The following is a 20858-nucleotide window of genomic DNA, read 5'->3' as shown; positions in this document are numbered from 1 at the left end:
TCCTACACCAACCTTGAGTTTTGTTTCCTTCTGTTTTAAAAATCATATCCAAAGGGAAAGTGAGCAAGGCCATCAATAGGCAAGTAGAAACGATATGGAGAGAAGTAACAAGTCTCATCTGCTTGAGTGCTGATAAGCCTGAATAATGCCTTAGATATAGACTATAAATGGCTGCTGTGCCTTTAAGTCATTTTATTTCTAGATGCAACCAAATTATTTTTCAACGTGAAGCCCATGCAACTATTTCTTCCCTGTTCAGGAAGTCTTTATTGAGCACTAAGCCCATATTTTGGCACAGTAGTTTGTTTCCATGGAAATGGTGGGATATTTCCATTATGGGATTATGATTCCAGTGGGCTGTATCTGAGAGAGGTGAATTATGAAGGCCACTCATTAAGCACAAAAAGATTCTCTTGTGCCAGGGAAACTGTAAGAAAAATTTCCCTAAAGAACAGGTGACTGTGCAGTCATCTTTAAAATACTGTTCCAGAGCAAAGGAATGTTATGCCAATGATTACAATTGAGAAATTGAATTTTCTTGAAATGCAGAGTCCGTCTGAATTGTTTCTCTCTACATGCAGAATGTCACCTCAGTGCTGTTGTTACCTCAAGCCGTGTATTTTTATTCAGTAGAAGCAATGTTTCCAAGACGAAGCTCTGTTTTGCTGGCCTCTGAGGCATATCCAAACAGCCCCAATCTTTGTTACATCAAAGGCAAATAAAATGCAGCAGCAGAAAGCTAAAAATATCTAGCATTTACCAATGAGAACACTAACAAACCTGCTTTGGGAAGAGTTTAAGCTGATGATACTTGACAACATTTTTTTTTAATGTTAAACAAGTAGAAACACAGCACTAAAGCAATCAGAAGTGTACAAATCCAGCAATTCAGAGCCAAGCCGATCATACAATGGTGGGTCAGTCTTCAGAGCAACAACAAATGCTGTCTTTACAGATCCTTTTAGCATGCAGAGTGGGAGCACAGGAGCTGATACAGTTCCAGGTTAGAGGTTTTAGAGCTGAAAGCTGTGCTGTGCACTTGGGAATGTGTGCAGGAGCATTAGAGGTAAGGAATTTTCCATCACTCTGAGGCTGCAGAGTGGGTGCCGAGCTGCTTTATGGGCACTGCTGCAGTTGCAAACTGCAGAGCCTTTGTTCTCCTCTGTAGGGGTGTTCTGATTACCACCCAAAACCAGCGCTGGGCTGTCCAAAAGGGCACTGGGAAGCTCAGATGTACAGGATCTAAAAGGTTTGGCCCTCCAATGTGCGGTGACTCTTGCCGTGCTTCCTGTTACCAGATTCACCATCGAACATCTGTGGCTGCACAGGGCTCAGTGCAAGATTGGCTCTTCATGCGCAGAGAGCAGCTTGTGTGTGAGGCATACAAAACTACAGCTGGAGGTGTTGTTGAGTTCTTGTTTGCTGATCACCTCAAATACGTAATTTCTAGTGAAATAGAAGCGGTGCGTTAAGTACTGAAACATGCTAAAAGCTCAGCTTTGTCTTGCTGCACGCAACAGAGCTGTGCTTAATTGGGTTTATTTGGATAAATGAAAGTTATGATCGATATGACAGTGATTTCTTCCCATTTCAGATTGAAAAATTGGCTGCTCGTAGCCATTTTGTTTGTTCAGTCTCAATTTAAAGAGAAGCTGAAATATTACAATTTTGTTTTGCATAATAAGTGTGGTTTTATTTATGGTCTAGTAGTTAAAATCGAACAGTGAGATTGAAGAGAGCTGGGTTCTATTCCTGGCTGTTTTTCAACTTGTTTTGACCTCAGACGAATCTCTTATGGTCACAGTTCAGCCAAGTCCATAAACAAATGACAGTTGGGTGATTCACCACGTTCCTAGCTTAAAAGGTACGAGCTGTCCCTTGGGATTTCTTGAGGTTATGACCAGGCACGTTTACCAGTTTGTTTGCAGGCAATGAGCCCCCAGGTCAGCACAGCACAGATGTGGGCCCCCAGCAGCGTGAGCAGAGCAGGCCCATCTCCTCATGCTGTGCTGGGCAGAGGTGGCCTGAGATCCATGCTCTGCACAACCAGGCCTTCCTGTCTGTGTCTGTGTTCTCCCTGTGCTGGAGTGGGGGTGCTGGGAGGTGAAATGCCTGCATTTACTGTGGCAGAAGTAGCACAGAGCTCAGGCTTCGTTTTGAGGGCCAGCACCTGACTGCAGCTACCCTGGTTAGAAAAAGCCCCACAGCACAAGCTGATGTCATGTTTATCCTAGAGCATTAATCCTGTTCTTTAATAATTGTGTGTGCAAACTGATGGTAGGAGATTCCCAAGAAGGGGTTTGGCGTGTAAATTAAGATCGTTATCTGGTTATGTCTGGGGAGCCTCAGACCTCTGGGCCTACAGCTGAGACAGGCTTTCCTCAAACCATGGCTCTGTAGAACCCTTGCCCAGTCCGTTTAATTGTTCAATGTGTTTAATTGGAATTGTCGCTTCAGTGGGGTTTATTTTTTAATTAAGTCCGGTGCCAAGCACCTCTGGGATTGGTTGCTTAGTTTCCTTCTGGATTCTCAATTGGAAGTGCCAGAGCATGTGGTGGTGGTGTGGAACACCAGAGATCTGGTGGTACAGCACAGGGGTACGTGGGGCTGTGTGCCCGGTGTCAGGGCTGTGTGCAGAAAACGTGCTGACGGATGGAGAACAGTGGAGAGAGATCTGTCCTGGTCTGGGATGCTCACCCAAGATCCCATTTGGTAGACCATGGTGGGGCAGGTTCCATAGGTATTTTTACTGCCACGAGGGATGGGTTGTGAACGGACATCTCGATTCTCAGGGCTTTAACTAAGCACTTTTCATCAGCACAACACTGATAACAATGCATTACTGATATGTATTTGTGATGCAATTCAGAATGCGATCCATTCTTCAGATCAGCAGGACTTTGATCCTACTCTTTACATGCGGTAATTTCAGAAATGTGTTTGCACAAGCTTAATTATGCATGCTGTGCCTGTATAGAAGTACAAAAACCTGGCTATTGTTCCTGCCCATATAGGTCCTAACTGCCGGATTTGCATGCCCCGGCCACTGGGGGATAAGCAGCAGCTGAAATAACCTGTTTCTAGTTATTTCACTTTCAGTTCTTCAAGACTTAACACAAAGTAATTGGGCTGCATTTCCCGTGCTTCAGAGACGAGGCTCAACCCTTCACATTATCTGTCTGCTTTTTGACTTATCGTGTCATCTCCAGAGAACCCAGATAGAGGGTAGAATTTCTGAAAATTGAGCGTGCCTTAAGCTTCTTGCAAGCCATCAGAGGAGGTCATCACCTGTAGTTTGAGAAATGCTGATCTTATCTGAACACCTGGAATGAGGAAGTCTTGTAGTCTTGTGCCAGCCAAAGCTGTGAGGGAAGGCTAAAGTGTTTCAAATCCCAAATCCCCACCAGGGCCAAGGACAGGGAAGCCCACCTGGACAGTGCTCTCAACACCTGCATGTGAGGCAGAATATGTTCAGGTGCTGGGGCAGGCAGGTTGGGCACCATATGCAGGGGGCGGCTGGGGCTGTTTGGGGCTCTCAGCCTGGAGGGGCTGGCTGAGGGGATGGAGGGGTGACTCTTCAAGGAACCACAAGAAGCTGCCCTGCTTGTGAATTGAAAACTTGTATGTGGGGAGGAGGAACAAGGAAAGAAATGGGCAGCCCTTAAAGGGCTTTCTTCTCCACAGCTTAAACTGAGCCACTGCTCACTGGTAGCCCACTGCTATCTCCTCCAGGTACAAGCTTTAAACACTTATCTTCAGAGCAGCCTTCCAGGAGATCTGCATACTTCTGTGGGTCCTTTTTGCAACGTTATTCCAACTTGCCCAGCTTTGCATTTAGTGCCAATTTGATCTCAAAAGCTGTTTCTGATTACTCCATGCATACCTGTAAGTTACAAAGAGGTCTTCTTCCTGTGCGTGCTTGCAAACCAGAGCACTGCAGTAGACTGCAACGATGTGCAGGATTGATACTGGTTCATCCCTCAATGCTTTACACTTAGAAGCTCAAATGTAAACGTAAGTGTTAAAGGGCGCGATTGAATTTGGATGTGCTGCATCAGACTGACTCCATGTTTGAGGCTCTTGCTGGGAGGGCAAAATTCTCTTCTCAGGTTCCCAGAGTAGCTCCTGACTCAGTCTCCCGGGTCCCCTGCACTGATATGTGCAGGTGTTTCATCCTGTGAAAGAAGTGGAGCGCCCTGACAGCAGTGTTCTGTCACCAATTGAGGGATGGGCAATAATGGCAAAGCCCCCAAAAGAGCACAAGACCCTTTCTTGAGTCACTTGCTCCATGTCCAAGAGAAACCTGAAGGGTTTATGTCACTCGGGCAATGCACGTGTAGCCTCATCCTTCTAATTACCACTGAGCTGATGATCTAAGGCTGCTTTGTGGATATGAGGACAGAATTTTGCCTGCAGGATGCACGATTACCAACTGTGCCTCCTGTATAAATCAGCTGTAAGTGCATTTGGAATAGCTGCCAGGTCGGCTGCCGAGCTTACTCGAGGACACAGCTCCAGCGACACCGTCCCACGTGGCACAGAGCTGTTGCAGTTTTAAAATCAGTCTGATTTTTTTCTTTAACAGGGGAGCCCAGTGTAACTCCGTCAAGACTGGAGTGACACTCTGAATCTGCATCTGCCTCATGTGAGTTAAAATCCTGGCAGCAGCATTTTGCATAAGCTGGAGCCTCTGTAGAAATCTTTTTTTTTTTCCTTTTCTTTTTTGATTTATTTTTTTTTTTCCTTTTCAGGAGAGCTATAAAATTGTTACTGTATGTGTCTTGGCAGCAAAGGTAAAAACAACCACGAAAATGCATGAGAATGGCATACCTTACTGCACAACCCCACTCCTTGCAGCTCGGCTCCCTCCTAACACTCCTCACAGATCGGAGGCTTGCAGCGTTCACTCCCGGGGTCCTGCTTTTAACTTTCACTAGTGTCATTTTAAGTGACGATGTGAAGGAGAAGCTGAAATGCTGTCAGCTGGCTGCAGTTTTTTAAAGATTTGGTTGTTTTCTCTCAAGCCCAATTACATAACGCACAAGCATGGGGTGTCCATCACCCTGAGCCATTGGAGCATCTGTCCGTGTTCAAGCTCAAATGATTTTAATAACTTTTCCGCTGGAGGAGAGGACTTGGCACGGTGGCAGGGACACAGCCATCGAGCAGTGAAAAGGCAGAAAGGAGGTTGGGGTGAGTTGCAACTCATGCTTCGATTGTACTCTCACCCTGCGTGCTTTGGGCCGAGGGATGGTGAGGGCACTGGGGGCTGTGGTGTGGTGGTTCTGCTTCACCTTCATTGGGATGGGGCTGCTCAGAGGGGAGAGCTGAGCACAGGATTCACTGCGTGGCAAACTGCCCAATTCTTGCAGCACCACATCCTGTGAGTTTCCTCCCTTTGTGTTTCAGCTCAGGGCTGGGGAGGTTTAAGCTCCCAGAAAGATTTAAGCTACTTTTTTCATCGTCCAACTGCAGAATAAAATGCTGCTGTGCCCTCTCTTTATCTCCTTGGATGCCTGAAGATAAGATGAGAAAGCAGGGCCAGCCCTAAGTACAATACTAAAATACATTTTTTATCTAGGCTAAGCAGTCTCTTAATGCATGTGGCGGGGGCATCGTCCCCAGATGTGCTGCTGTCATTGCAGTACTGTTAGCCTATTCGTGTTTGGTCTCAAGGAGATGGATTGCTTGTTTGCCTGAAAGCTCACGTTGCTTTAACAGGTGTTCACAAAGCTTACAAGAAGCGTGGGCTGTGGTTGGTACCAGCTGATGCAGCACGGGCTGTGGTGCAGTCTAGGTGGGCTCAGTCATCTCTCAGTCTGTTCCCAGTTGAGTGTAATTAAAGGAAAGTTTATCTTGGACAGTATCGTGGTAACTGGGGCGCACTTGTTGTCCTTTTCCCATCCCCAGGAGCTCAGTGTCCCCATGTAGTTTGTGTATCAACAAGAGGGCTCTCGTTTCCCAGGTATGGTGGAACAGTAGAAAAATAGGGAAGGGACATGAGGTATGGATGATCTGGTAGCTTACTTTTATTCCAAGAGGAATCGGGGGGCACTATTTGTAGCTTAGAGGTAAAGGGGAATAATTACCTTGCACAGAAATTAAAATTCGGATTAGCCGTGTTGTAGTACTGTCTGAGCAGAGACTTGGAATGATGAAACCTTTCTTCAGCCTTTTTCCTACTGGTGTGTCAGCTCGTTTCTGTAGGCTCAGAAAGTTCAGTGGAGGCTTGCAGTGATAAATGTGATGGTAAGAGAAATACAGAAGGGAAGAAGCTGAGTGAGGGCATAAGCGATCAGCCACACGTCAGCTGTTCACTGAGCAGATGCACAGGCTGTGTGACTGAAAGCCCTATGGTTTGCCTGGAAGGGTTCTGCTGGAGAAGCTCACAAACCACCTCTGTTTGTCCAGAGGAGATGCCAGCTTGCTCCTTGAGCTTTGGTTATGGCTCGGCTGTGCCACGGCGGTTGGTGAGTTCTGAAGGGGCAGGGATTTCTGGGAGAGATGTTTTGTTGGGAAGTGATGGTTTATGGATAAATTGGCAATGTGGTCTCAGGGAGCTGCATGGACAGAGTGGGGAATAGAGGCTGCTTCACACCGTGGGCATCGTTGCCGTGCTCTCGCCCTCTGAGAGTACGTGCAGGTGTATTTATCACTGTTTTCCCTGGGAGGTATCTCTACTGTCCTGCATCAAAGGAGTTCCTTTTTCCAGATGATGCTCTGGTGTCACTCTCACAATGTTCATCACCTAACTGCCTTTTGCTCCCTCCAACTCTAGCTCACTCCCCAGGATTGCCTTGTCAGTCACTGCTTCCTTCATTAGCTGTAGTTTTTGATTGCTTATTCCTACCTGTAGCTCAATCAACCCTTCCTTTCCTAAAGGACAGAAAAGGCTACGTGCACTGTGTGTTATATCTTCTTATTGATATACGATGTTTGCCACTGGTCTAATGATGCTTGAAGATCTTGGTAATTGTTTGGCTTTGGTTATCTGTTCAAGAACATTACTGGTTTGCTTTTTGCGTTTGAATGGTGTTGAATTTAATGAGAAAACTGAACTTTTAGAATACTTCTGGATTGTTAATAGATATGGGATCCTTCTCATGTGGCTACTGTGAGTCTTATTTCTTTGACAGTTCTTACCTTTTTAGTATTTTTGTAGTATTTTATGCGTTTGTTTTCTCCTTTCAGATTGGGCTTTTGTATTCCACAGTATACATACGGTGGTGATTACCTGGGCAGTATAGACAAGGGCATTGATAGGCATTGTGATGCCCACAGATGTGTGAGCTACCTCTCAGGAAAAGCAGTCTGTCTTCTAAAGAGCTTACTTACATGTTTTCAAACTTAACTGAGTAAAACACAACGTATTCAAGAATCTGAGACACAGCTGGACCCATTGGACCCCCATAGGCCTCATTGAAATAACGGGTTATATTTGACCTCATTATATCTTAGAACCAATTTAAGACAGTGTCATGCAACAAATGTCAACACACTGTGACAGAAACACAGCGATTGCCATCTGTCACAGAGACACAGCAATTTCCTTCTAAATGGTCATTTAATGATCTAATTAAATAGGAACATTTCCAGTGCATGGGAAGGTCATTTGCAGGAAGAAGACAGTCCTGAAGGTAGGAATGACTTGGTTGAACTAGTCATTCATTTTGCATTGAGCAAATGTGTATGTCACAGATGAGCAGCTCGTAAGAAATGTGGGAGCAGCAAGCTTGCCTAAAAGAGTAGCATTTTGGTACAAGAGTAATAGCTAACAGATTTGTACAGTACCATATGGTATTATTAACAAACAAACCGTATGTTAAGTTGACAGCTCTACCTTCAAGCTAACTTAGTCTGCAGCAAACATAAATTCCCCTGAGATGAAATCTGAAGACAATGCTAAGCTTTGGGATTGTATCCAGTAGCACAGCAGCAATGAATTTCAGGCTTTCTAACCACAAATACATGTGCTCCCAAAATGTATTGGTTTCTTCGCCAGCTTTGTGAAATCACAGCAAACCAAACCCGATCTGAGCAGGTGGAAGAGGGAGCGTTTGTGCATCTGTGTAATGTGGAGGAGGGAGGAGGGCGAATGGGAACGGGACTTGTAACTGCCTTCTTGTTTAACCCCCTAGCTGTGTGCAAATTTTCTAACTGAAATCTCATCTTGGTACAGTGTATAAATCCCCTGAATACGAATCTCTTGGATTTGACCTGACCGTAGAAAGATTAGTTTCCATTGGATACCCTCATGAGCTGCTCAATTTTGTGTATGATCCTGCATTCCCTACCAGGTAAATGACTCACAGATACCAACCCAGCCTGCTCGAGGCCTTGATTACTTGTTCTGTTACGTTCAGAGGTGACACACTGAGGCCAGGTGTTCAGAGTTGTGCCTTCGAAGCCTGTGGCTTCCCACAGATCATGGGGAAGAGAGCGGACTGCTTGGGTGCATGGAAGGCCTCTGTGCACTGAAGTCCATGCTAGCAAGGAGAAGGAGAGCAGGAGAGGCTGCTGAAGTCACGATCCAAAAATAACTTTCAAAGCAAAGACAGCAGAGACACAATGGGACCTGGAACAAAATCAAAATCAAAGCTTGGGAAGAAGGAGCCCCTAATGTCCGTGAGGCCAGAAAGTCTTAGAACATTTTTCTATAATTATTTTAATGAATTAATGTGTTTTCCTTTGGTTTTGTCAAGCCAGATGCAGCAGCATCCTGGTGCATAAGACATCCTGAAAAATTAAGCTGATGGTAACCAGCAGTAAAAGTGGGACTGACCCAGTCCACTTGCCTAGATGAATCAAACGTGGAAAATCAAGTTAGCGGTGCAAAGCTACTGAATTCTTACATTTTTGTCTGTTGGTGGCAGAAATTAAAAGGATATTGCTTGTTTTAAAGGCATTTAATCTAGCTCAGTGCCTGTAAGCCATTTCCACTTGTGTCTTTGCTGGATTTTGCTTTTGGCTCCTCTGGGGCTTTTTTTTTTTTTTTTACAAAAGGCTGGAGCAGAGGCCTGGTGCTCCAGTTTTAGTCTGGCAGCCTCCTTCCTTCCTGCCTGCATGATTTACATTGAGACTGGTGCTTTGTGCTCCCATGCCCATAACAAAACATTATGAGCACATCATGAAGACTCCTTAAATCCCTCCTGTTCATCCCAGGAAAGGGCCAGAAAGGGTTTATCTGTGGGAAAGCTGCTTTCTCAGGCGCAAGATACTAAATAAGTGAGACAGAGTTTTGCTGGACTTGGAAAAATTGTCCCAAGCATTCTGTGCCATACTTCTGTGTCCCATCTGGCTTGTCTATGACTGACAGATGAAAAGGAGGGGAGAAATTCCCTTATCCCACCTCCCTGCAAGGCTGTCAGTGATCACAAGCACGGGTGTCAGATTCGTGACCCTGTAGAAGAGGTCCTGGTAAATGCACAGCTAAGCCTGTGCCAGGTTAAACGGCTCCACTTTCAAGTCCATGCAGAGCAGATCGGCTGTATCTTCTACCCTGGCAATGCAGGGCATTGTTGTTGCATACCTGCACCCAGGTAAAAAGTGAGCGCCCATCTGCACAATAAAAGCAGCTTTGGTCTGGTGCCCCCTGCCAAGCAAGCCAGCTGCTCTAGAGCTGGCACTGAAAAGAGCTTGTACTGAAATGGTCACAGCTTTCACTGTTCTCTTCACTGTTAATTGCTTTCTTAACAGAGGCCTGGTGTTTGATACCCACTATGGAAACCTGCTGAAAGTTGATGCCTATGGAAACCTTTTGGTGTGTGCGCATGGCTTTAATTTCCTCAGAGGGTGAGTGCTTGCTCTTGACTGCTCTTTTTGACTTAATGTGATCTGTAGGGCACTCGTTGCATAAGGACTTGTGAAGACTTCTGATGCCACGTCTAAGAAAATTATGCAAGGCCTGCCTGGATGCTTTCCTGGTCAACCTGCTGTAAGGAACCTCTGCTGATCTCCAGAGGTCACTTCTAACCCCCTGTGATTCTATGGTTCTGTGATGCATCTCATGCCGTTTCCTGCACCCTTTTCCATCTGCTTACTTTCCTTGTGCCCCAGAGAAGGTGCTTAGGGAAGCAGAGGGGGCTGCAGTGCTGCGAGCTTGATGTATCCCAGCAAATCCCCTCCTACCTGCAAGGCAGAGGGATGGAAGGCAAGCACGAGCCAGCTCCGGGGCCTCAAGGTGATGAGCCTGTCATTGCAGGCATGTAAGTCCCTGTAGCAGGAGGTCAACGTTTTATAAAAGGCTTTATGAATGCAGTCGATTTCCTCCTCGAGTCAAAGGTGATCTTCAGAAGCTCCAGAAATGAAGGAAACAAGAACAATTTAGTGACTTTAGTCGTTACCACACCGCCAGTTAATTGCAGCAGGCCCCAGGCAAGACTCCTGCAGTGCAGCCCTGCACTGCCCTGCGGGAAGCTGCTCAGGGGGGTGTTCAACAGCACATGGAAAGTGGGGGAAAGTTTAAGATAAGCAAACAATGAAAGTGCAGATGATGTAAGGCATACCCATAGCCAGCAGCATGGGGCTTAAGGTCGAGTTGCGGACTCCTGACCACAGTTTCCCTCTGGGGGCTTGGCTCCTTTGCTGACTCAGGATGAAGGCTCTGTGCCCGGTGGTGCTGCAGCCAGCACAGTGACAGTGACGGTGACGTGCAGTGGGTGCTGTTTTGCTAGTGCACACAGGAAAGCTAGGTGTTGATTAAAGCAGAGAGATAGTACTTGCTAATGGACCCTACTAAAGCTATGTTCTGCAGGTCAGCTACTGTATCCTCAGTATGTTTTGTGGCTTCATTCTGTTCCACCTTATCTGTTCTCAGGCCTGAAACACGGGATCAATATCCGAACAAATTTATCCAGAGGGATGACACAGATAGGTTTTACATTCTGAACACATTGTTCAATCTACCAGGTGAGTCCTGTGTGACTGTCCCTGTATCTTTGAAGCCTGTAAAGCTTTGCCAGTGTCTTACTCAGCTGTTTGATTTACTTATTTTTGCATGAACTTTCTTCTTTCAGGCAGAGGGCCCAGATTTAGCTGGCTGTGTGGTGTTATCCTTGTTTTAAAGTCTTGCTTCTCTTCTTTACAGAGACCTACCTGTTGGCTTGCCTCGTGGATTTCTTTACTAATTGTGACCGGTACACTAGGTATGTATAGTACAGTGTATAGACACCCTGATAATACTGTAAGACTGTTGTTATAAAATGCAATATATATAACAGAGATGCACCTGCTGTTAGTATCACTGGATGCCTCTCAAGTGGCGTCAGTGGGGAAATGTTCAGACCTGTTATTCTTTTGATATTAAGGGAATTTAGTGCTGTTGAGATGCTCTTTGTGTGCAGCCAAGGCTGGTTATGTGGGTCTCCTTCATAGGGCATGCCAGTGTCACTGTACTGGCTGACACTGGTATTTGGGCCAGACCACATCCATATTAAAGAGTGATTACAGCCACTGCACAGCTCATTTTCAACCCATGTCCTTTGAATCCACGTTTGAGCAGGTAGCTGAGAGGCTAAGTTTCCTCAGCCAGTTACCACAAGTTATAATTGAGGACTTTGTGTAATCAAAAGTGAAATATTCAGATATTCAGTGTAGTTTAAAAGGCTGTTTCAGCAATGTATGTATTTTCCTAGCTTTCACATAGATGTAAACATAAAAACAAGCTGCAGGTCTGAGAGTGCTACTGTGCAGCTGACTGCTGTGATGGGTCATTTTTTCATGTTTTGTGACTGGAAGGGAAAAGTTCAATCATGTAATACATGCATTGCTGCAGTGAAAGAGTCAATAAGAAATGAGTGTGGTAAGATAAAAATGCTCCATATGTTTTGAACCCTGCAATTGGCTGCAACCTCCTCTTTCTCTCCACAGCTGTGAAACAGGGTTTAAAGATGGAGACCTCTTCATGTCATTCAGGAGTATGTTCCAAGATGTCAGAGATGCTGTTGACTGGGTTCATTACAAGGTGATTGCAAGAACTCCTCGAGACATTTGTTGTCATAAATGAGTTAGAGGGACTGGTTTGTAACTCTTCAGTTAGATATTCCACTTTTGGGCAAGAGCCTTGCTTTGCCACCTAGTGAGCAAATGATAAACTGCAGTTTTACGCAAGCAAGTCAAGGTCTCTGGCACTGCAGTATTTCTCTGCTGGCTTCCTATTTCTTTTTATAGTGCCTACACTCTGTTTCCTTGCTATAATTTGTGGGTTTTAGAATGTGTTGCCGTGAGGATATTTGCATTTAAAGTTCACAACTTCACATTGTCACAATTTTTAAAAAAGCAATTTTATTGTCAGTATATCACAATGGTACGATCTGATGTTGTCTGAAAGCTATCTGCATCAAACAGAATTCAGCAGAGGAAGCCATTTTTCAGCACACTTGTGTGCAAATTTAGAATGTAGATCTTGTGAGCATTAATGCCTCGTTCAGGACCTGATCTTCTTGTTCTTCCTCATTCGAGAGTCTGTTGGGGTGGGATGGGGAACTGTCACGGGAGATCTGTGCTCACAGTTGTACTTGTGGTTGTTTGAGTCATGCAGAAGTTGGGTATCTGTTTTTCTTTCCTTATGCAATGTTATATGATACATGTGGAGTTGGCCACTATGATGGTCAGTGTTGGAGACAGGTCGTTGACTGTCTTGCTTGCTATGGCAAATCTATTTTTTGTTTGTTTCTATTGTATTCCCTCCTGAAAGGGTTAAAATGCTGAAGTGGATTATTTACCATGGTGAGGGAATCGATGGATCACAGAGTTTGTGATGGTCCCTGCTACTCAAAGCCTCTCATCTCTAGAGTCACTGGTTCAGATTCGCCCTGGTTTGTACTTTCACAGCATTTTGAAGTGTGAAAGTTGGCATTACTGTGATGTCTCTTACATCATAAGTTTCCATCACCTCACTGGATTCTATTGTTTCTATTTCAGGGGTCGCTCAAGGAGAAGACTCTTGAGAATTTGGAGAAGTACGTGGTGAAAGATGTAAGTGCGAGGTTGCTTCGCTTGTGCCGCGTGACATTCTGTACTGAGTAAGCAGGCAAGAAGTAAATACGCTGATTGGCTTTACTACATCACAGAACAGATAACGCTGTGATTTCTATTGTAAGAACCAAAGACAAAGTGGAAAGTTCGGACGCAGCCTTTATTGTGAGCCAGTGATCCACGTGATTTCGTATTCACACGCGCCTTTTTTACGTAAAATATAAAAGCCAGAGGAAACGTTGTCATGGGACACAGGTGGATATGCTGGCCAGGCTTACGTTGTTTCTTTTGATGCTGAAAGCAACTGTAGTCCCACATTTTCTCTGCCCAAGCAATCCTCTGCTGCAGACCTCTTTTAAAAAGTAACCCATGAGCATCACTGAAACAGAAGTATTCCTCAACCATCCAGTAAAAGCATTACACACCTCCTACAATGACAGATGGAGGGGAAAATCCCGAGACACTCAACGGAGCCCAGCACTTTGATAAGCCCCAAAATACGTATTCAGCACATCTAACTGAGCAAGCTCCCTTACTTTCGCCCTCTGCAGTGTGCAGGGCCTCTGTGGACCCATCATTTTATAATCATTATTCAGTTTAAATGATCTCTGTGGGCTCCTCCTTTGGTGGTGGAATACCACTTTAAAGCAGTTAACCTTGTGTCTAGTTACATGCCTGCAAAATTCTCAGGAAACCATCCTGTGAGGTAATCAGCTCTTCTGGCAACGGCCCTAAGATTTACGATTCTGTAAAAATAGCTCCAGGAATAAATTCTCCCTAATTTGAGGTTGGAATCATAACACACTCCAACTCGTGGCTCATGCGAGCTCAGATTTCACCTCCTGTGGGCCCGTTCTGGGAGGAGATCTGGGTCTGGAGGGTTGTGGTAGGAGTGTCTTCCTTGTTTTGACTGATGGGATCACAGCTGAGCTGTGTTTTGCCCATGCTGTAGCTCTGTGTCTGACTGTTCTGTCCTCTGACTTGCAGGGGAAGCTGCCACTGCTGCTGAGCCGCATGAACGAAGTTGGGAAGGTGTTTCTTGTGACAAACAGCGACTACAAATACACAGATGTAAGTGCTGTGTGAACTGGTGCATCAGTATGTAATGGAATAAACAAAAGCCACCCGCCTAGTGTATGGCATTTGGCTGGATAGTATTTGGTGGGGAACTGGGTGCTTTCTGAGCTGGAATGATTTAGTGGTGAATGCCAATTAGGTGGTGAGACTTCTCGTTTATAGTCCTGGCTCCGTTTCTGACCTGGGGTAGGCCTGGCTTAAGTCGCTTTGTACCTCTGTTCATAAGTGAGTAAGAAGGTGAAAGAGAAAGTGACAATCTGCTCTTCTGAGTGAGACAGCTCTTAGTGGGGAGAGGTCACCAAACCGATGATCTTGGAGAGGGCCAGGAGCCAGAGCAGGCTGTGTGCTGTGCTGCTGGCTGAATGTCAGGAGGATCACTGAAGGATCACGTGCCATTATAAAGCACTGCAAGATACAGCTGAAGCAACGTGCAGATTCCTGAGGCAGATGTGTTCTTTGATTATAAAACCCACCATTTTATTTCCCTTCACTTTAAGGCCAATCCATTCATTCTGTCTCCAAACCTTAGGCTGATTTTCATGTAAATGCTGAAAATAAAGTTTTGTAGCCTGAAAAGACAAAAGCAGAGAAGTATGTCTTTATTAACTACATAAAAACACAACTTGGAATACTTTCTGTCTTTCAGAAAATTATGACTTACTTGTTTGACTTTCCACACGGACCAAAGGTATGTGGTTTCTAGACTGCAGTTCCAAAAGGAGTTGATGTGCCTAATTATCTGTGTAGCTGGAAAGCATTTTAATCCTGCTTCATCAGCTGCATGGGATTAGTTGCTTTAATCTGGTTAAAATACGCTTGCTGTTTAGTGCCCCATTTGAATAGGATCAAAGCAAATACAATATAACAAAGAGAAAAGAGGCATCATCTGGTCTCAAACAATAATCTGTGTTAGTGATAACATTATTTTAGCATTAATGCATTTTAGCTGTGGCGTTTTACAGCCAGATTTCTTCCTAATCTTATACAATGTTTTGTTAAAAAATGTCTTGATGGAAGGGAAAGAGTTGTGTGAAACAGCAGTATCTTTCTTGTATGGCCTCGTTGTGCCTCTGCTATGGTAGTTCCAAAAGTTTGCCATGCTTTTCCTGGTGTCCTGAGGATGAAGCTCAGCCCTGAAACTTTCGGAGAGAGGCTTAGGAGCTGAATTTATACTGCTTTCTCCATCTCTCATTAGGAGACCATCTCATATTCAAAAGATGTGTTTTCACACTGCGCAATGAAAGTGGAAGACCTAGGGAGAATTTTCAGAACGTGGGAAATCACGCCTGGTGTCTGTCAGGCAAGGCTGTGGTTTGCAGCTGCGCTCTGTAGAACAGAGTGCAGGCATTTTCCAGCTCTGGGCAAGTGTGTCAGTGTGTCCTTGGAAGGCTGAAGCCACAGTCACATTTGTCACGTTCAGAAATGGTGGCAGCAGTGTCATTTAGTGCAGCCCTTTGCACAACAGCTATGCTGTGGCGTGGCTGTTCATTGCCTTCCTTCCTCAGTCCTGGGTTGGGATGGCTTTGCCACAAATGAATGCTCTACGAATGGCAACAGGGTAGTGCCACAGAGGCACGAACTGGGAGAATCAGTGCATTTGATGGACAAGCTGTGTAGAAACATCATGGCTAAGGGCAATTAAATTCCCCGTGATCGTTTATGGGGTACCCAGTTCTAGGGTTTGTTTTTGTTTTGCAGCCTGGCAGTGCCCATCGGCCATGGCAGTCCTACTTTGACCTGATCCTGGTGGATGCACGGAAACCCCTCTTCTTTGGGGAAGGCACTGTGCTGCGGCAGGTGGACACGGTGAGCACCACATGGAGGGCACCTCAAAAGCTGGAGGGGATCATATGCAGTCTCTTAGTGGGAGCGGGCAGTGTGGTATTTAGGCTGGACGTGCCCTAGAAGCAGTGCATAAAGATAGAGTAGGACAGAAAAGACCCAGAGCATCAGCTGTTCTTTACTAATGCAGTATCTCCTCCTTCAGGTGACCGGGAAGCTGAAGATCGGTACCTACACTGGCCCACTGCAGCACGGCATCGTGTATTCTGGAGGTGAGGCAGAACACTTCTTGTCCTGTGAAGTGGCTCTGACATGCCATGGTGGCCTTCATCCACTCATGAGGACTCATGCAGGGTGGCTGGGTGTTATGCCAGAATCTAGGCAGGGCTGTGTTTCATGAAACACATCATTCTGTGCCTTTTGCGCCAAAAAAACTGTTGCTGCTCAGTGCTGAGAGGAAAGAGAGCTGTTCCTCAATGCCCTTCCCTTCCTTCCAGGGAGGGCCTGGGAAATGCCACTGCAGGGCTGGGAGTGGGGAGAGATGCAGCTAGGCCTGTTGGCAGCAGTGAGGACAGCTGGGAATGCTGCACAGAGTGGCTGCACCAGGGAAATGCAATGGCTGCACAGGGCTGTCCATAACATTCTGGGCTCCTTCACTGTTACGTGGCCAGGAGGCTGCTACATTTGTGTGAAGGTGTGTGTATATTCCAAGGGAAGGTGAGTGTGCAGTGCCCTGTTGAGTTTAGCAGTTGAAGATTTCTGGGAGGAAAATGAAGCAGCTGCATCCCTAAACCCTGGTCCTCAGAATGGAGCCCTGCATTTCCCTTTGGCTCCTCATTCCGGCCATTCTGTTTTTTGTTTTAGGCTCCTCAGACACAGTCTGTGACCTGCTGGGGGCTAAAGGGAAGGATATTCTGTACATTGGAGATCACATCTTCGGAGACATCCTCAAATCCAAGAAGCGCCAGGGCTGGAGGACCTTCCTAGTGATCCCTGAGTTGGCACAGGAACTACACGTCTGGACTGACAAAAGCGGTCAGCAGGGGGGCACAGGGGAGAGATCGCACTGTCTTGCAACCTTTCTCCCAAACCCATCTTAGATTCCCTGGGATGAGGTGTTGGTGCAGCAGCTGGGTTGCTCACAGGGTCCCAGGGTTTTTGCCTTTGATCACCCAGCCTTGACTTGGCCAGAGGAGAAGCTGCTGCTGGTTGGGGTTGAGCTCATCTGTAACCTTGTTCCCAAAACTCTGTCTCTGTAGTGCCGTGTCTTCTCTAGTAAAAAGTATCTAACAAGATAGCCATTTTTTTTGACCCTCTGTCACCTGAGCCATGACTGCTCTCCAGTCTGCAGAGAATCCCTGCTTACCAGGTGCTTCCTCTCCCTTCCTCCTCCTCCTCCTCCCTCTGCTGCCAAAGTGCTGTTTCCCATCCTTGAGCACTCCTGCTTTTCTCCCAGGTTTACATGCTGACGTGTGAGTCGGTCTGGGGGTTATGCACATTGTCCCACGAGTGGTAGGAAGGTTTCTGTGAGGGCTGTGAAGGTTCAGCCTCAAAAAACTAAAGTGGTAACCAGAAACCAATCCCAGAGCTCTGTTGATAGCATAGAGCGCAATCAAACCTTTTCCCTGCACAACGCTGTGACATACATCCCCCACCACGGTCATGTGGGCAGGATGGTGCATTTGTTTTCGGCCCTTTCATTTTGAGGTTAAACTCACCTTTTCCCCCTTTCTTTTCCGGCTCATCCAGCCCTTTTTGAAGAGTTGCAGAGCCTGGACATCTTCTTGGCTGAGTTATACAAGTGAGTGTTCAAATGCTGACCAGTGTACTGCTGCCTTTCCCAGCCTAGCAGCAGCTAATGCGTGGCTCTGATGAACCCTTGGGGTTGGGTTGGCAGCACTGCTGCCAGAGCTTTGCCTCAGGCCTGGGTTCTGCCCCTGAGACCAACCTCCCCCTCCAGACCAGCCTCCCTCCCTAAGCCCCCATCTCACAACATCTGGTTCTGAAAGGCTTTTCACAGCATGTATTTACCTTCTCGCCTGTAACTAGGCATCTGGACAGTAGCAGCAATGAACGCCCTGACATCAGCTCCATCCAGAGACGCATTAAGGTACCAATCATAAAAATCCCTTTTCATCCTTTTGGATCCCAAAGGGCTTGACAACCCGACCCACTGCTCAGCCCTGAAATGCTTTGCTCTGCCTTTGGGTGGGCATGGCAGGCTTTGCAAAGCCATTCTGTCTGTGGACGCAAACGGAGGAGCTTCCCAGCTCACTGGTGTCACTGGCACTCCTAAAGGCAGCCTGGTCTGGAATAGGGTCTCCTTCCTCAAGTACGTAGCACCTACTTGCAGTGCTCGCTGCTGCAGAGCAGGGTGCTGATGTGTGCCTGAAGGGGCCGTAGCCTCCGGTTCATTCAGCCCTGCGTGTGAGGTCCCAGCCTGGGGCGGGTGCTGGCCCTGGTGCCGCTGCTGCCTTCCCTTCTGTTAGCTGGGGCCCGGCTGCGCTTTGATGCCTTGGGATAAGAGCACACAAAAGCTCACTGGAGATCCTTGCAGGCTTTACGTAGCCCCCAGCCTTCAGTGACGCTGAGGCAGGGCCGGCTCTGTGCTGCCGTGTGCCCGGGCCGGGATTTAACCTATCCTTTGCTTGTAGAAAGTGACCCATGACATGGACATGTGCTACGGGATGATGGGGAGCCTCTTCCGCAGCGGCTCCCGGCAGACCCTGTTTGCCAGCCAGGTGATGCGCTACGCCGACCTCTATGCAGCCTCCTTCATCAACCTCCTTTACTACCCTTTCAGCTACCTCTTCAGAGCCGCCCATGTCCTGGTGAGTTGCAGGCACTGGGGGCACGCCACGAGCTGGCAGCACTGGGAGGATGGGGTGGCCTTGTGCTCTGGTTGCCTCGCCATCTCCTCTCTCTCTTACGCCTTTAGATGCCACACGAGTCCACGGTAGAGCACACACACGTGGACATCAACGAGAAGGAGTCGCCCATGGCCACGCGCAATCGCACCTCGGTGGATTTTAAGGATTCTGACTACAAGCGGCACCAACTGACCCGCTCCATCAGTGAGATCAAACCGCCCAACCTCTTCCCCCAGGCACCTCAGGAAATCACACACTGCCACGATGAAGATGACGATGAGGAAGAGGAAGAGGAGGAGGAAGAGGAGGAAGAAGAGTAAGAAGGAAAAAGTAAAGAATTTCTGAAGATAAACCATGACTCTAGCAGTGATGAGGAGGAGATTCCTATGTTGGGGCCCTTGGGGTGATGGGTTGGGGGTGTGTGATTCCTGCAAAGGCACGTTTTGAAAGCGGCCGGAAACTTTCATCAAATTAACACTAATCAGGAGGAGACCTTTGTTTTCAGTTCTGCAGACGGTTCAACAAGCTGATGGATCTGCCTGGGTGGTGCAGTCAGATGGCGCTGCCCGCCCGTGCTGTAACGCTGCTCCCATTCCACATGGGGATGCTGCGTGATTTTTTCCTTTCTCATGATGTGTTCCCATTCGAACGGTGTCCTGTAAACGGTTTTTGCCATTTGTTACATTCATGTGGAGGAGGAAGGGATGTGCTGAGCCCTGCAGGAAACACAACAATCCAGCTCCTGCCATTGGGTTGCCACCCTTTGCTCTACTGCATTCAAACCATCCCCACCACGTTAGCCAGGGTGCTGCTGTAGCCTCCAGCTCCACGTCCACCCCTGCTTGGCAAGAGTCTCCTGTGAATGGTTCAGTTCCTCCGTCCATCACAGATAGCAGCAGGATTCCGGCTCTTACGTGCATTTTGCAGCTGTACACATTTCAGTTTGTAGGCGGTGTTGTCCCCTCCCTGTTTCACACTCTCTTTCATCAGCAGCATTCAGTGCCTGATTGCCAGCGCGTTTCCCAAACAGCAGAGCTGCACGCTGTGTTCTCAACTCAACTCCTCTCCTTCCAACAGTAAATATTTACCCCACAGCTTCAAGCTACCGCTTTAGCGTTACATTAGTTGGCTTGTCTTCCTCGCTGCCTGTTCCTGACCCTTCTGTCTGTCCCAAAGACAAAACCAGCCACAGTGAGGGGCCCAGTCTCCAGGGTGCTGCTGGACAAGCAGCTCTGCCCTGCAACAGGAAACAGCGTATGCCACAGTGCTGGGCAGGAGGCTCTCATCCACCCGCAGCTCCATTGCCTTTGGCCCGGTGCAGAGCACGGTGATGCTGCGTCCTGGCTGAGGGGGTGACTCATGGCTGCCATGTGGGGACCAGATGGCTGTGGCTGATGGTGCAGCTCTGCCATTGCTGGTCTTTCTCTCTGTTATGGGTGCAGCTTCCCTGACTCCAGCCTGTGCCGTTCACATGTGAAGGGATTACAGTGGGGGGGGCCTCTTGTAATGAATTCGACTGTTGTTTCAGTACCATAAGCGCATTTAATCTTCTTTTTTTCTTCCCCCCCCCTATTTTAAAGTACCTTAGGAGAAAATAAAAATAATACACATCACCACCCTCTGAGCAGGAAATGCTGCTACTGAAGTGGCAGTTGTTCAAGTCAATAAACCGTGATGTTTCTAAGAAGTGCCTGGTGCATTATGGCACGGTGCTGGGCTGAGGGCTGGCTGGCACTGGGCAGCAGGTGGTGTGGGGGGCAGCAGGTGGGAAACAGCTCCAGCTGGAGGGGAATGCCAGAGCCAGCCCTGCATCCTTGCACTGAAGGCTGTGCTGGCATTTGCTATGTCTAATCATCATTTCTCCAAGTAGAGCCACTTGGATTCTTCAGGCTTTAGCTCGGCAGCTGGAGAGGGCATGAGGCTGTGAGCAGGGCGATGCGGGGAGCTCTGCACATTCCTTTTGCCTCTGTAGTCCCACAAATAGCCTGCTCCCAGCCCAGGGCTATTTCTGCCAGCAACAGGGAGATGTTGCAAGGCTGGAGCAATGGAAGGTATCAGGCCCCCATTCACTGGTGGGAAAGCAGAGGCAGAGCCTGCCAGGCTCCCTCATCCCACCCTTACAGGGCTCTGAATCACAGAACCCTTGGGTTAGAA

General features: G+C 47.3%; 1 protein-coding gene across 5 annotated transcripts in view; it reads left to right on the top strand.

Moving 5' to 3' along the window:
* The window catches only part of NT5C2 (5'-nucleotidase, cytosolic II), a 54511-nt gene extending 34120 nt beyond the window's left edge, over positions 1-20391 (top strand). For 4 of the 5 annotated variants that reach the window (XM_042863645.1, XM_042863647.1, XM_042863648.1 and 1 more), the window contains 15 exons: positions 8180-8297; positions 9697-9792; positions 10817-10908; positions 11087-11144; positions 11869-11962; positions 12922-12975; positions 13963-14046; positions 14699-14740; positions 15751-15858; positions 16040-16106; positions 16699-16869; positions 17584-17635; positions 17884-17944; positions 18489-18665; positions 18773-20391. In XM_042863645.1, the coding sequence (XP_042719579.1) occupies positions 8180-8297; positions 9697-9792; positions 10817-10908; positions 11087-11144; positions 11869-11962; positions 12922-12975; positions 13963-14046; positions 14699-14740; positions 15751-15858; positions 16040-16106; positions 16699-16869; positions 17584-17635; positions 17884-17944; positions 18489-18665; positions 18773-19024 (1526 nt within the window). In that variant the 3' untranslated portion in view covers positions 19025-20391. Of the gene's footprint in view, positions 1-4585; positions 4646-4751; positions 5194-8179; positions 8298-9696; positions 9793-10816; positions 10909-11086; positions 11145-11868; positions 11963-12921; positions 12976-13962; positions 14047-14698; positions 14741-15750; positions 15859-16039; positions 16107-16698; positions 16870-17583; positions 17636-17883; positions 17945-18488; positions 18666-18772 lie in introns of all 5 variants that reach the window. The other variant, XM_042863646.1, reaches the window with a different exon arrangement.
* Positions 20392-20858: the final 467 nt, after the last annotated feature.

This window comes from Lagopus leucura, unplaced genomic scaffold (assembly GCF_019238085.1).
Source record: "Lagopus leucura isolate 7727_CA_CO unplaced genomic scaffold, USGS_WTPT01 Super-Scaffold_741, whole genome shotgun sequence".
NCBI classification, from domain to species: Eukaryota; Metazoa; Chordata; class Aves; order Galliformes; family Phasianidae; genus Lagopus; species Lagopus leucura.
The sequence above is the reverse complement of the archived record's forward strand: the minus strand, read 5'-3'. Positions and strand labels throughout refer to the sequence as shown.